Source organism: Meleagris gallopavo, chromosome 6 (genome assembly GCF_905368555.1).
Source record: "Meleagris gallopavo chromosome 6, MGAL_WU_HG_1.1, whole genome shotgun sequence".
In the NCBI taxonomy this organism is placed as follows: Eukaryota; Metazoa; Chordata; class Aves; order Galliformes; family Phasianidae; genus Meleagris; species Meleagris gallopavo.
Window position 1 is genome coordinate 50999315 of NC_139409.1, and position 15781 is coordinate 51015095.

The window sequence follows — 15781 nt, forward strand, 5'->3', positions numbered from 1 at the left end:
CCTGAGCAAACTCTTCCCCACTCACAGGTAGGAAATTACTGTAATCCTGATCTCCCCAGAAACCTTTCTCCTTTTTCTTCTCCACCTCCACTTCATCTGCCAGAAGCAGGAGAGAAACGCTAGAGACAAAAAACAGCCAGGAAGCCAGGCAAGAAACAAAGCTCCCTGAAAGACTGAACCACTGTGTGGTTTAATTATCTGTGATCCTGAATATTAACTGATAAGGAATTCTTTTTGCCTGCAATTTACTGTCTCTTTTTCATCTGAATGAAATGTTGAGAATGGCCCAAACTGTATATACAAGACATAAAATGTTTCTGCATAAATGGTTGGCTAGAACATATGAGTGAATTTAAATGAAATGATTTTCTTTGCATTCTAATAACAGCAGGACTTTGGTTCCACCTACATTTTATTTTGTTGGAATGTGGGAAAGAGGCTGGGATGTTATGAATATCCCCTTGTAACTTGACATTCAGGAGTGCATTATTCATCTTCGCCTTGGTGTTCTGCTTATGTTGCTGCCCATGTATTTCTGCAGTCAGTGTTTGTTTTCCTTGTAAATATAAAGGGGAAGCTGCTTGGATTTTGGTTGTTAGCTCTTTGTGCCACAAGTAAACAGGTACTGACTGAGTCCTGTGAAAGCAAGGAGTGTAAAGGGGAGGCTCAGTCTCTGCAATGGATCTGATGCACGCAAGGTTGCTTCTTAATTGGTTTCCATTTGATTACTAGTTTACTGGGTTTTTTTGAGCACTGAAATGGATTACCTTGCTGAAAAACAGTGTGTTTATTTTCTAGTCCATCAAAGAGGTTAACTGAAACTGCACACAGCTTTGAAGATGGGCAGGAAGAAAGTTGTGAATTAAACAGGGAATTGAGAAAGGGATTATATATATATATAAATGGTTGTTAGAAAGGATTGCATGATTTGAGAGATTTTATTTTGTTTTTTAGCATGGAGAGAAATCTGTTGTATATTGGCTATGTCAGGCAAGTCAAAAGAATGCAAACTGTAGTTATGTTTGTTGTGATAGTTACTACATGTTGGGAATTTTTTTTTTTCTTTTTCTCTGATAGGCTTGCTCAATTATCTTAATCTCAAAAAGAGCCAGAGGAGAGTCTTTAGCTTTCTTTATTCAAATAAAGAGAGAGACTACTGGAGGCATGTCTCTCAACCCACTAAAGGTTGCAGCCTCTTTTTTATCCTCTCTTCCTGACTACATTGTTCCTTCTCCTTTCTTCATTGGCTGAAGTAGTTGGAGGTTACAGACTTCCTGATCCGCCTAATATATGTTCCCCCTTGTACGTGACCGCCCTGTGTATCATACATTGCATGTGCAATTAACTTTATGCCATTCAGGAAAGAGAAGTTAATTGGTCTATTAAGCCTGTGCAGTAAGTTTAAAATTCCTAAGTTCAGGTTATTGATTGACCTTTGTAACTGAAGCCTTATTTGGTGAGAGTTTACAGACGTCAAACAGAGAGGAATTTGCAAGCCTGTGCACAATTTGTCTGCATGGACAAGTTTGCAAGCCTCTTCTATCTCACTATAGCACCCTGTTTTCCAAGGTATTGCATAAAGGTGTGGCACTGTCCAGTGCTGGACAGTGTAAGTAAATGGAAAAAGGAAAGGGAAGGTGGTGGGACGTGTGTGCTCAGTGGTTATTGTGATGGTGATGAGCATCTTATTAATGCCATTGTTATTATTATGATTATGAGTTTAAGTGAGGAAGAAGAAACTTTAAAGAAAGGTGGTAAGGATTTGGGGCTAAAGCTCAGAGGGTAGATGAGGGTAAATTTGGAAGGAAGCAGGTAGAGGCTGTTTGAGTGTGTATAAACCCTGTAGCATTGAAGGGGGAACTTGCACCAAAACTATAGGGAATCAATGCCTGGAGTTTCCTGATTTGTTACTTCTGCAATTTCATTTCTTGCTGGATAGGATCCCTTGCTCTTCCTACCTGTGCTGTCTTTTCATGTCTGCATCGTGAAGGAGATACACAACACCAATCTTAGTGTCCTAGGATAATGCCCCATTGCTTTCGCATTTGTTTTACCCATGACTGAGTTAAGTCAACTCACTCATGCCACAGAAACTGGAATTTTATCAATATCTAAAGTGCTGGTGGGGCCAGACTCTTTTTAGTGGAGCACAGTGACAGTATAAGGGCAGCACAAAAGTTTCATACGAGCGTGAGGAAGAACTTGCTTACTTTGAGTGTGACAGAGCGCTAGAACAAGCTGCCCAGACAGTTTCCTTCTCTGGAGATTCATAACACACTTGGACACTTACTTGTGTAACCTACTATAGAGAGATTACTTTAGCAGGGGGGTTTGATCAAGATGATCTCCAGAGATGTTTTCTTACCCCAATGATTCTGTGATGTTTCTCTCATTTTCTAAACTTTTCTACGTTTTCTATGTGAATCTGTTAGCTTAAGATATAGCTTATTTCAGAGTGGAATCCACCATGAAAACTTGCAAGGATTTTTAGAGACACATTGCTGTCTGGCTGTTGATAAAGTGAATTTCCAAGAGAATTCTTACTTTACTTCTCTAGCCAAAACAACTGGTTGTCTGAGTCACGAGATATTGTCACTTGGTTACTTTTGTTTTACTTTAGCAAAATATTTCTAAGACCAGGAAAAGTAAATAAATATAAAATAAACTCAGAAAAATATTAGTGAAAAATCCACACCTGTGCTGAAAAAATTAGATCATACTTCTACTTGTGTAGATGCACCAAAGGCGATTCAGAATTGAAGCTGTGTCATGTTTTATGATTTTGATTATCGGTATTCCACACCATAACATCATGTTGTGCACTGGGAGTAAAAAGAGTTAATGTTCCAGTTCCATGCACCTGTCTGTAAGAGAAGAACTACATTCCCCAGAACACTTTGTGTTCAGAGACAAGATATAACCCCTGGCAAGGTCACAAGACCTTCTCTTTCTTTTTTTTGGCTGTCTTCCCCGCTGCTCATCCTGACAGCACGTATCGCCTCAGCACTAGTGTAAGGCCTACAACTTTCAGATTGTGAATGTACACAAATGTACCCTCTGTATTGCAGGGTGAAGTATGTTCCAGATAGGACTGACTGTTCCCATAGATCTTCACGGTTTATTTTTCCTCCCGTTGTTAGCTACCTTTGCATCTGAGCATTTAACAAGGTGATAAATTCCAGATGCTAGGTCCTGCATTCCTCTAAACCTTTCCTTTCCAGACTTGGTGGCATTTTAATAAAGCAGCACAAATGTTTCTGAGTGTAAGCACGTGTCCAGAGATATGGAAATACTATGGGTAATGTTTCTGGGTCAGTGAGGTAGTCACATGCAATAAGGGTTTTGGGTAACTTAGAGGAAGAAAAGAATTTTGGTATTATCCAGCATAGTTTTAAGATTATTTCAAATCATTCTGTTCAATAATGGTGTGTTGAAGTTCTTAGTGATGTTTTATGCTAAGAGAATAGTCAGGAAAAGAGGGAAAGGTTCTCAGGATATCTCCAGTCCAACCTCCTGCTCAGAACAGGTCAGACTGGGTTTCTCAGGGCTTTATCCAGTTGGATCTTGGAAAAATTCTAAGGAAAGAGATGGCACAACCTCTCTGGACAGTATGCTCTGTTCCTTGCCCATCCTCATGGTAGATACATTTTTTTGCTGCATATCAAGTCAGAACCTCTTTTGTTTCAGTTTACATCCATTATCTGTGTCCCACACTGCACCACCAGGAAGAGCCTGACTCCATCTTCTCAGTAACCTCCTGGGTCCTGACAGGTTGCTCTTGGGTCCTTTGAAGCCATTTCCTTCCTAGGTTGAACAAGCTCACGTTCCTCTGCCTCCTCACAGAACAGGTGAGGCCTCTGAGCCTCTTTGTGGCCCTCTGCTAAGCTTACTGCAGTTGATCAATGTCATTCTTTTTACCAGGGCTGCAAAGTCAAATATATTATTTTAGATACAGTCCAGAAGTGCTTGGTGAAAGATAATAATTACTTTGCTTGATTAACTCACTAAGCTTCGGTTGGTCTTTATTGCTGCCATGGCACACTCCTGGCTTGTGTTTAGCTTGCTATTTAATGTGACCCCAAGGGCCTTTCCAGCAGAGCTGCTCTGTGCAAGATGTTTGTCCTTCCCACAGGCAAAGCTTTTGCATTTGTCTTTGTTCTTCTTTATGAGGTTCCTCTCAGGCTGTTGAGCTCACTAGCTGATCATCCCCAGGTTTAGTATTATCTCATGAACTTGGTGAGTGTACCTTAATTCAATTGACACGCTTGTCAACAGGATGACTTCAGATCTCTGCAGCACTGCCAGTGGTTTTTCATTCTCTCTGGGGAGAGTGTGACCTATAGACCACTGTCCTTGAGTCCTGCTGTTTAGGGTTTTTTTTAACCCATCCAGCTCTCTGGCTTGTCTAGAGGCCCTCAATCTGAATAGGAATGATTTACCCTTAGTAAATTCATGCTATCTGTTTTTAGTACCTTTCTTCTCCTTCATATGCCCATAAATGTGTCTCAGGAGAAGTTGGTCTTTGATTTTTTTTTTAAATTATTATTATTTTGCCAGCAGCTGATGTAAGTGTGATTGGCTTATGGATCTCCAGATTATCCTTTTGGCCTAGTTTAAAGGTGAGCAAAAATTTGCATTTTTCCAGTGTCTGGGGATCTCCTGCAGAGAAGTCTCTGGCTTTTTGGGGATGCTGAAAAGTGTTACGATATTTGCCAACTCTCTCTGTATCTTTGGGTGAAGCTTCTCTAGTCCTATGGACTTGTATGTTTATGTAAGTAACCTGTGACATGATCCTCATCAGCTTCTGGTAATTCATCACCTCCAACCACAGAGACTTAGGAGATGTTGCTAATGAGCAGTGAGTTGAAAAAGGCATTGAATACTTCACCCTTATCCGCTTCTGCTGTCACTAAATCACTCAGCAAGGACAGAGGGTCTGTGTTACCTTTCAGCTTTTTCTTCCACTTCTTGTGTAGATGTGGAAGCTCTTCTTGCTGCACTTCCGTGTCCCCTGCAGTTATCAGTTGTAGGGGACCTTTGGCTTTCTTAAAACCATCACTATTTGTGCATGTGATGTTTTCTAAACTCCTCCATTGTAGCCTGTTTCCTTTGAGGCCTTTGTTCCACCTTCTGAGCGCTGAGTCTTTACACTGGAAGTAAGTCTGGGTTCCCTATGTGAGTATGTTTTCGAGGGTTACTGTTGGGCTTCTACATGAAAGATCTTCAAAAGAAACATGTAACCTTTATTTGGAAGAAAATGCTATCACTGATGGAAAGCACAGAAACAGTATAGAGCAGTGTAGTCTTGTAACCTCTTCTAGTTCTTATCTGACACAGGACCTGAATTAATGCTAAAAACATGGGCAGACAGAGGTGCAGTATTTTTAGGCTTAAATGTTTCTGCCATAGAAAGTAGCTTACTGCATACAGCAGACAGCTGGAAACATACACAGTTATGTTAAATACTGTTTAATTTTTCTTTTGGAAGTAGTATAAGAACTTTAATATAAATATAAAGAAAAAGAATGTTTTGAACATGAAGAATAGGGAGGTGATTGTCCCCCTCTACTCGGCTCTTGTGAGGCCCCATCTGCAGCACTGCGTCCAGGCCTGGGGCCCCCAGCACAAGAAGGACGTGGAGCTCTTGGAGCGGGTCCAGAGGAGGCACTGAGATGATCAGAGGGCTGGAGCAGCTCTCCTGTGAGGAAGGGTTGAGGGAACTGGGCTTGTTTGGCTGGGAGAAGAGAAGGCTGCAGGGAGACCTCATTGTGGCCTTCCAGTACTTGAAGGGAGCAAATAAACAGGAGGGGGAATGGCTGTTTGTGAGGGTGGATGGTGATGGGACAAGGGGGAATGGTTTTAAAGTGAGACAGGGGAGGTTTAGTTTGGATATTAGGAGGAAGTTTTTCGGCCAGAGGGTGGTGAGGCACTGGAACAGGTTGCCCAAGGAGGCTGTGGATGCCCCATCCCTGGAGGCATTCAAGGCCAGGCTGGATGTGGCTCTGGGCAGCCTGGTCTGCTGGTTGGTGACCTGCACATAGCAGGGGACTTGAAACTAGGTGATATTTGAGGTCCTTTTCAACCCAGGCCATTCTATGATTCTAAGATTGTATGATTCTACGAATATTAGCAAGCATCTGCAGTGTTTAGGAGCAGCCAATTCTTTTTGTTATTTTGGAGAATGCAGATTGTATTGCTTTTCCTGTGGCTTTTGAAATAAATCTATTATGTATTTCCACTGATTTCTCTTCCTTTGCTGATTAATTTTTGTTCTATTTGTTACACAGTCATACTCATTTGGATTTAGAACGAAAGTCCTCTGTGGTTGCTTGCCAGTCTATGACAATATTTTTATGTTACCAAGAACCTGAAAAATGTTCCAGATAAAAACAGTAGAATAGATGTCCTCCCTCACTGTTGCTCCAAGTGCTCAGAAAGCAGCTCTTTTGTCAAAAGTGTACAGGAGAACAAAGAAAACACCACAGTTTAGATATGGGGATGTTACATTGTGGGAGTTACTTTCTGTGCTCCACATCCTGCTATGTTTACTGCTTTTGATTAAGTTAGCTTTCCTGATGAAACACTCTGCTTTCCAATTGCAATTACAGTTGCATAAAATGTCAGCAGGCGTGCGCTTAGGGCAGTAAGCTAGTTGTTGATTTATTCTTCCATTTGATTTGAAACCAGAGTGGGAAGGAGGAAGGGACCACCTCTGCAGTCTTGTATGATTCCAAACATCTTGAATGGCCGGCAGAGTATGGAAACAGAGACCATGATTTGGGCCAGGGTTACCATGTAGGAGTGAACATCTAGAGAAAAGGCCTGTTTGCTTATGTACGTTCAACTCCAGCATGAAGGTATGTGGCTTACGTACTGAAAGAAGACAGTAATTATCAGACCATCTGTATATAAAGGCAACAAAGCCCCACCACCTTTATTCATTCCCATGTAGTTTTAAACAGATACAAAACACAACTAGCTTCAATAGATCTATGCCTTGCAGGGGTGTGTTCCTCACTTGAAATAAGGGGCTAGGATACCTCAATGTTGATGGATCTGTTGATGTTGCAGTCATGAACATCATAATCACCTAGCTTCTGGAAGCCTTGCCACACAGCTGAATTTTCTTTGATGTATCGTCTGTAGTCCGTGCAGCCTGGGGACAGTCAGACTACCAAACTGGCAACCAACTCAACTTGATAAGAATGGCTCTTGAAGAAGGGTAAGGAGTTTCGTATCTCAGCCTTCACAGGCTGTCAAGCAGGTGACTGGCCCTACTTACTTAAGGTCTGAAGCTCTGATCTCTCAGAAGTGGGAGCTGAACAGACGTAGGCAGTTTATTCTGAAGGAGGGAAAGGGAAAGGTCTCTTTTTGATATACTTATCTAGGAGATGTGAACACTGAAACTAGGCTCTCCTCTGCTCAGGGTGGAGCAGGAAATGCAGTCCTACTCCCCCTTATCTCCACAGTTGTGATTTATCATGAGTGAGCCTCAGCTTTTCCAGACGTAGCCATTTGCCTTGAAATATTCATCAGAGCACGAACTTTTCCATGCTCCAGTTAAGAATCCTAGAGCAAGGTAATTTCTTCTGTCTTCCTGTTAGTGGGATGGGAAGGCTTATAGGTGATTTGAGCTCCAGTGAACTGCATCAAGGATCACTCAATCCTGAAGTCACCTTGATGCTTCTAAGCCTTTCTGCACAGGGAGACCTTGAATGAAAATTCTGAAAGACTTGATATACTTAACTAGTACAAATGAGTGCCCTACTACTCGTCATTAGTACCCATGTACTTTTCTATATTTGGCCCTATGGTGGCCTGATGGAGAAAAAGATTTCCTATACAGAAGTATGTTAAAGTTAGGCAGATAGCAAATTCTTGCATGCCCACTGCCTGCTACTAGCAGGCTGCTTGCAGTTTCTGAAAGCAGATAAGGAGTTAGATGCAGTAGGGATGCTTGACCATTGGGAACACTTTGAGACACAAAGAACTAATGTTGTGTTTAATAGGGGGCTTGATGATTAATTAGAAGTCCATATTCCTGCTGGTATGAGAAATTTACACTTTCTCCTCCAGAAAGGTAAGAACTGTCATGTCTTCCTTTTTCTAGAGCCTTAAATCAGGCTGTTTCTCTGCTTTGTTGTGCTAAAGAGAGGCCTTCGGCCTATGTTATAAAAAGAAAAAAAGGCCATTTGAGGTGTTGTATATCAGTAGATAAAGCCCAAAACCACTGGAGGAACAGAGAAAGTTGCAGGCTGGAACAACAGGAGACTTGCTGCCTTTGCAGAGTGGCTTTCCACTTGGGGTCTAAGAAGAGTGAGCTGAGGATACAGTAAGCCACAGGGTAGAAGATTTGTGGGATGGCTGGTGCGATAGGAACAGCTGAGCAAATACTGCTCATTCGATCAGAGACAGACAAGGTTTTACCATATTCTTCTGAGTTCCTGAATGAATACAGTGTTTATAAGCCCTTCACTTAAAGAATGAGAAATAATCCATTATTCAGCTGTTGCCTGCTCATATTTTTCATATTTGTATGAGAGCAAGGGGTCAAGTATCTTGTCTTGTTGTGAAAAATTTGATTGTGTCAAAGGAGACAGAAATCAAGTCTGAGCAAATAACCAGTTCTGTCTCTGTTGTTTCTACTTGTGGAGAAAAAAAAAGAAAAAATTACTGGAAAGCCCCTTTGCTGCTTTTGGCCTTCTAGCCTTACTTTGCCTGAAGTAGTTAAAAGCTGGGTGATTTATGAAGTACCTGACTAACTATGCCTCTAATAGGTTACCAGGAGCAGCATTTTACTCTCAAGTACAGGTGTGCTACCAAGGTCACAGCTGCATTAATCTATGAAGCAGTTGTATTCCTTATATATTTGTGTAATTATAAGCTAAAATCAGACCCACATTTTACAAGGGCCTGTTCTTACATGCACTCAGAAATTAGCTCTGCTATGTATAAGAAAAGAAGAGAAACAGAGGAGTGACTTACCCAAGCAAAACCAATAGCTGACAGAGAGCCAGACTGTACGCTTAGCTAGTGAGCCAGTGATTTTCAATCTATTTCAATTTCTGGGGCCCAAAATTTCATCAGGAGAGGTGCATACCTTTGCATAGCAAATGTAAGTAGTTGCAGTACATTTGTTTCTGTGATTTTGTGCGGTCTCCTTGAAATTCTTGATTCTCCTAAAAATTAGCCACACATATTAAGATGACCATTTAAAAGATCACTTCTAGTCCAAGGTATCTTGTTTGTGGTGTATATATGTGTAAGCATGCTCAACATGGATGCCTTGGGGTGCTGAGCACCTGAGAGTGCAGGTAAGCCATGATAGGGCTGTGTCCCTCCAGGAAATTAGGCCACGTAAGCAGACATTGCAGAGACATGATCACCTCTAAGATTGAGGCTGGAAAGCAGATGTTGACCATCACTTCATTCCACCAGCCTAAGACATTGCATGTGTTGTAGTTCCTTAAGCATTTGAATGAATACCAATGAAGGGATGTGGCATTTGTGGTGTAACATCTTTCTGTTGAGAGATTAAACCACTGGCTGCTGAGTAGTTACTGAATTGGATACCTGAGACACTTGGATTGGACTCTGTGTTTTCAGGAGCGTACTCATGAATTTTCACATTGAGTGGGCAGTTATAGCAAAAAATTGATTCCTCAAGATAACCTCTCCACCCTACTTGTAATGCTAAGCTCCTTCCTTAATGTTAAGCTCCTTGTCCGTATCTTCAGTCAATAACATAGGTCTTTCCTTGTGTAGAAGTACAGGCAGTGGCTTTGTTTTGAAAAGTCCTTTTTTATTGAAAGATGGGAATGCATGTACAGAATTGCATCACGGAATTGCAGGGGTTAGAAGGGACCTCAAGAGGTCTTTGAGTCTCCCCTCACCCCCTAAAGCAGGTTCCCTTCAGCAGGTTCAGCAGGTTCCCTTCCACTTGTGGTTCTCCTTCTGGTGTTTGCTTATACCAGTGTTATGAGGCTTTCTTAGCTTCATCTGATGCTACTAGCCATTTCCCCCAAATCTTTCACTTCTTAGTTTCAGTCAATTGCTACACAATCCTTTGTGTAAACTTAATTCTTGGTTCCAGCGAGGGGCCGTAAATGAAGCAGCAATCATTTAACTTATCACTGGCAAACAGCCTTCTTTGGAATTACAGTCAGGCTTGTGTATAGGACACTAGTCAGAAACCATGCAATTTACTGTATCTAAAGGACTTCTGGTTGTTGTGGAGGTTTTGTGATTTTCTTTCCTGCCCACTTCCTCTGTCCCTGCAGTCTGAGCCAGCTTTCTGCCCCTACGTAGATTAATAATTTGTGTTTCGTTTTACTCTTCCAAAAGACATTGCTAGTCAAACATTTCAGTGTTAAATTAAGTTTTGGCACATATGACACCAACAGTCTAGAGAGGAAAACTAAGAATAATGCAGCCTGCGTTTTAAAGGAATTATTTTTATGGGGAATATGCTGTCAGAGCACTGTGATCATACAGTGCACTGCAGACTGCAATCCTTTTTTACCTTTTTAACTTCTCTGGTTTTCAGCAAGTGCCAATCAGGGAATTGTTTTTAGATGCAGTTCTTTCCTGCAGCAACTCTGCCGGGAAGGAGCTTGTTCATCTGTGTAGGAACGGGTATCAATCGAAAAGAAAATCTGGACCATTTCACTGAGTGGTTGTTATCTGAAGAACACACGTAAGTACAGGGCTTGTTTTAGGGGCTTGGGTCATACTTTCACGTGAAAATTCATGCTTTGAAAAGAAAAGCTTTTGGCTTTGTGGTTTAAGTGCAAATCCATACAAAAGGATTGTTGCTGTGATCTGTCAGAGTGTAACTTTGACTCCTGACACAGCAGTTCTTTGATGCGCTGGCAATACCAGTAATTAGAGATGGAAGTGCATTAATTTCACTCCACTGAATTATGAATGAAAAAATGTACCTTCTGAATCATAAATCACTGGGAGGGCCATTTTGAAAAGAGAAAACATGCTTTCCAAGTTTCAGGTTAGCAAAGCAACTAGTGGATCATGCTTCATCCTACATAATGGATAAAACGTTGATCAACGAGACAAGCATTGCCCTAGGGAAAGGAAGATGTCATGATCATCATTTATGTGTGAAAGAAAGGAAGGAAACTGGCTTTAGCATAGTCTTCTGTAGGAGATGAGCACAGGCCAGCAGGCCAGGCCAGATTGATTCTAAAGCTCCTTCTTCAGGAACACAGTTCTGTTGTAACTTGCATGTTCAGTTTAGGAAAGGCAAGACCCAAAATACACACCTGACAAGCAGCTTCCTTCCTTCCTTCCTTCCTTCCTTCCTTCCTTCCTTCCTTACTTCCTTCCTCCCTCCCTCCCTCCCCCTCTTCCTTTTCCTTTTTTGGAATTGCCTGAAAGCTTTAATGCCGTATGTGAGGCAGACAGATGTTCCAAGGGACTGAGTAGGGTGCTGTCAAGACTGCTGGGTGGAAGACACACCAGCACTGTGCACTTCTCTGTTAGGAAGAGCCAAAGCACAAAGATAATAATTTAAAGAATATGCCTATCAATTCAATACATACAGATGTGCCTGCTTCATTGTCTTCTTCTGGGCTAGGGTCTTAATTCCTCTGGGATTTGCTGTCTGGCAGCAAGAGATAGAACATCAAAGACTGATCATGCTTAAGCATGTATGTTGCTCTATTAATAACCTGATTTTATTGTCTTCTTTTGCCTGCTAATAGTAACGTCTTTTGTAAGTAAGTTAATTGTGTTGTAATTTAGGATCAGTGTTGGTAGAGTCTGTGTTGTTTTTTTCATAGCATGTTGAATCAAGAACAGAAGAGAAGCTGAGCTCTCAAGCAGTACCAGAAGAGCAGTTATCAGCAAATGGCCATTTGTTCTTCAGTCTGCTTGGGCAGCTGCTCACAAGTAGTGGCAAATACTACAGCCAGCACACTGGGATTGTGGTATCACACTTGATTCCAGACTCCTATATGCATGTTTTCTTACCCAAGGCACAAAAAAACAAGTATTTGTTTGATTTTATGGGTAAAAAGTGTTAGTTTTACTTGTGTCAGATTTCAAAGGGATTTCCCTTGAGACATGATGATGGTTTAACTTCAGAGATCAACCCAGGAGGTGCAGTTTTCAGACTTGGCTCAGTCACCATGCAAAGCTTATTGGCTATAGTAAGATGGAGTTTCTCTAAACATAGCTGCAGGGAGAGACTGTTCAATTTTCCTATCTCATTTTCAGCCATTTGAAAGTGCAGTCATCTTTGTAGGAGACAGAACTTCTTGACGGTCTGCTTGTTTGCCATTCAGTGGTCTTAAGAGCTTCATAAACATTCAGTAGTTGAGACTTTATGTGACTTTATGAGACTTACTAAGACTTTAAAAATGGTGCTGACTTGTAACTAGATACCTTAGAGTTTAAAAGAAAAAAGAAAAAAAGTAAATTCAGGTGCTACGCTGAATCATACAGATGGTTTTGTTTTTTTTTTTTTAATTTTGGTTAATGGAATGATCATAATTACAGATTTTAAAATAGCCTTTTCCCATCCCTTCTTGCTCTAGTGAAAACAGATGCAAAATAAGCAAGGTAAGGATCAGGGAGGAATGTGTGTAGTCTTGGGAGACTCTGGATTTTGGTTGGAGACTAATAAAGCCAGGTTCTTGAGGCTTGGTCTGGAAAATTATACTGGGGCTTTCAAGTCGTACAGTGCAGCATCCACTTGCTCCCTGTCCCAGTTGCGTGCACCCTGCACATGGAGACCCAGCTACAGAATACTCACATCCCCAGATCCTTCTGTTTTCTGGCCTCAGTTGCCTCAAGAAGGGCTGCAAGAAGGTACTCCTCTGGTGATGTAGGGAAACTCGCTCCCTGTCTCTCACAAATCTGAGCACAAATTGCTCTTTTAAAATGCATAGCAACAAGAATTGGTGAGAAGTGTTTTTATTTACTAGCACACTTGGCCCACAGGATAGGCCTCCAGCTCCTTCCTGCCAGATTTACAGCCTCTTATTTCCTTTCTGCTTTTCTGACACATGCTGCATCAGCATGGCAATTTGGTGAACAGCCTGGTCCTGTTAATGTATTTAAGACTGGTCTTGAAAGCTCCTCTTGGGTTGATCCACATGGGGGGAAGTGTGGAGCAGTGCTTAATTTCTTGGTTCTGATAAGACCCAAAGTTAATGCTGACTTGCTAAGTCTTGCTGGTAGTTCTGTGATATTTTAGCCGCCGTTAGGATCAAGGCAAGCTTTAAAGAATCATACAGATTCTTTATAAGAATAACAGAATCACAGAATGGCCAGGGTTGGAAGGGGCCTCAAGGACCGTGAATCTCCAACCCCCCTGCCACATGCAGGGCCACCAACCTCCACATTTTATACCAGCCCAGGCTGCCCAGAACCCCATCCAGCCTGGCCTTGAACACCTCCAGGGATGGACGGGGCATCCTCAGCCTCTCTGGGCAGCTGTTCCAGCACCTCACCACTCTCTCTGTGAAGAACTTCCCCCTGACATCCAACCTCAATCTTCCCTCCCTCGACTTCAAACCGTTTCCCCTTGTCCTGCAGTTATCAACCCTTTCCAAGAGTTGACTCCCCTCCTGCTTGTAGGCTCCCTTTAGGTACTGAAGGCTGCAATGAGGTCACCCTGCAGCTTCTCTTCTCCAGGCAAAACAAGCCCAGTTCCCTCAGCCTGTCTTCGTCTGGGAGCTGCTCCAGCCTCCTGATCATCTTTGTGGCTCCTCTGGACCCTCTCCAACAGCTCCCTGTCTTTCTTCTACTGGGGACTCCACACTTGGACACACTGCTGCAGCTGGGGCCTCACAAGAGCAGAGTAGAGGGGGACAATCACCTCCCTGTCCCTGCTGCCACCCCTCTTCTGATGGAGCCTAGGATACCATTTGCTTTCCGAGCTGTAATCACACACTGCTGGCTCATGTTAAGCTTTTCATCTATCAAGACCCCCAGGTCCTTCTCCACAGGGCTGCTCTCAAGGACTGTTCCTTCCAGTCTGTATGGATGCCTGGGATTCCTGCGGCCCAAGTGCAAAACTCTGCACTTTGCTGTGTTGAACCTCATCAGGTTCACCCAGGCCCACCTTTCAAGCCTGTTGAGGTCCCTCTGAATGGCATCCCTTCCTTCCACCGTGTCAGCTGCACCACTCAGCTTGGTGTCATCAGCAAACTTGATGTTAAAGACTGGAGTGTGTTCAGATTCAGGAAAGTGGGTATTTTCTCTTCTGGCTTTGGCAGTTAGTTGTGCTCACATCCCAAACGGTGTGTCTGAGTACACAAGCAGACCTTGGCAGGCCAATCAGAGTATCAGATCCTTATGCTTATTACAAGCAATCCTGTCTGCTTGTCACTGGAAGAATGCACAGTTCTTTCCCTTGCAAAATGGTGATTGTGTGTTCATAGTACATCTTCCCCTGCCCCCATTGCAGACTGAAGTCTGGTTGACTTGATGAATACTGTGAGTGGAGGCACATTAAATGAGCATGTAAACATGTAATTATCTATACAATTAGCCAGTTGATTTCTTTTTTTTTTTTTTGTTAGCTTTGCTTGCAAGTATGGGAGCACAATTATCTAGTTGAGCGACTTATCTGAAGCCAGATGCTTAATTAACATACAAAACATACAGAAGTAAACGCTGTTAAAAAGATAGATCTAGTTGTGGTACCCTGTATGGGGCTGCTGAATCATGGACTGAACCTCTGATTGATCACCTGAGGTGAGCAATGAGTCAGCCACGGGAGCACAGGTGAAGGCAGTTCACCTGTGCTGCAGGAAGGGGTGGAGTCTGGCTGCACCTCTCCTAGAGCCATTTAAGAGCTGACTGCCAGTGGGGAAGGATCTCTCTGGAGATCTGCTCTGCTGGAGTCCATCTTGTGAGCCCAGGATAGGGTGAGTGACTTCCTTTCCTTACTCCAATATAACAATTACATTAGCCAAGCTCCTGGATATACCATACCATTTGTATATCCATTGATTATGCATACCCACTTCTTTCCTTTTGGTGTGTGATTTGCTAAATCTGAATGTTTTCACCTAAGACTGTCACATGGTTTCTGCATTACCTCTGTCCTTTATAGTGCTGCACATGTAGCATTTTTCCTTGTTGTAGGTATGGCACTTTCTGTAGAAATTGTTCAGAAGTTGCAATTAACCCATGTGCTGGCTTTGGTAAGAAGCTGTACCATGTGCTTGCTGTAAGATTGGTGCTACAATGTTTTTAAAGCTGTTCCATTTCCCATGAAATGCAGCATTGTAGGAAAGCCTACTGAAATAAGGGGGCTGCTGACAATTGCTGTTTGCTGCAACTTCTGGAAAGTAACAATGGCCTTTACAATTGTCTGTAATGGTGCACTTGAAGTCTTTCTGCACTTGGTGTTTCCTGTGCTGGGAAGCTGCCACTCTGTGGAGAATGAGGGATCTGGCAGTTTTGACCTTGCAACTCTTGACTTTTGCAGTGAATAAAACCCCAAATGGTTCATGCTTGATGTCTATAGCACTTCTTGTTGTTTGTCCTGTGACATGTAATTAAATGCTAAATTCAGCTCTTTTGAGTTGGCTTTAAAAGAAGTGTGTGCAAAGGTAGTTTCAACAACATAGGTAGTTTCAATAAGTATGAAGCTTCTGAATTGTGGCCATAGTTCTGTACGTGTGAATCACAACCTTCATCCAATTGGCCAAACATAGTTTGCTTCTACTCAGTTCAGTTTGACCTTGTTCCTAGTGGTAGCTCGGAGATCTGACGCAGGTTGACAGAAGATGTGAGGACCATGGTACAG

The 15781-nt window shown here is 42.4% G+C and overlaps 1 protein-coding gene across 5 annotated transcripts in view; it reads left to right on the forward strand.

Moving 5' to 3' along the window:
- Positions 1–15781, forward strand: part of VOPP1 (VOPP1 WW domain binding protein) — a 61725-nt gene that overhangs the window by 41303 nt on the left and 4641 nt on the right. The window contains exon 1 of one of the 5 annotated variants that reach the window (XM_010713112.4): positions 10560–10696. The exons of the other annotated variants lie outside the window; for them this stretch is intronic. Coding sequence (XP_010711414.1) covers positions 10575–10696 — 122 coding nt within the window. The 5' untranslated portion in view covers positions 10560–10574. Of the gene's footprint in view, positions 1–10559; positions 10697–15781 lie in introns of those variants that run through there. 5 annotated transcript variants of the gene reach the window in all.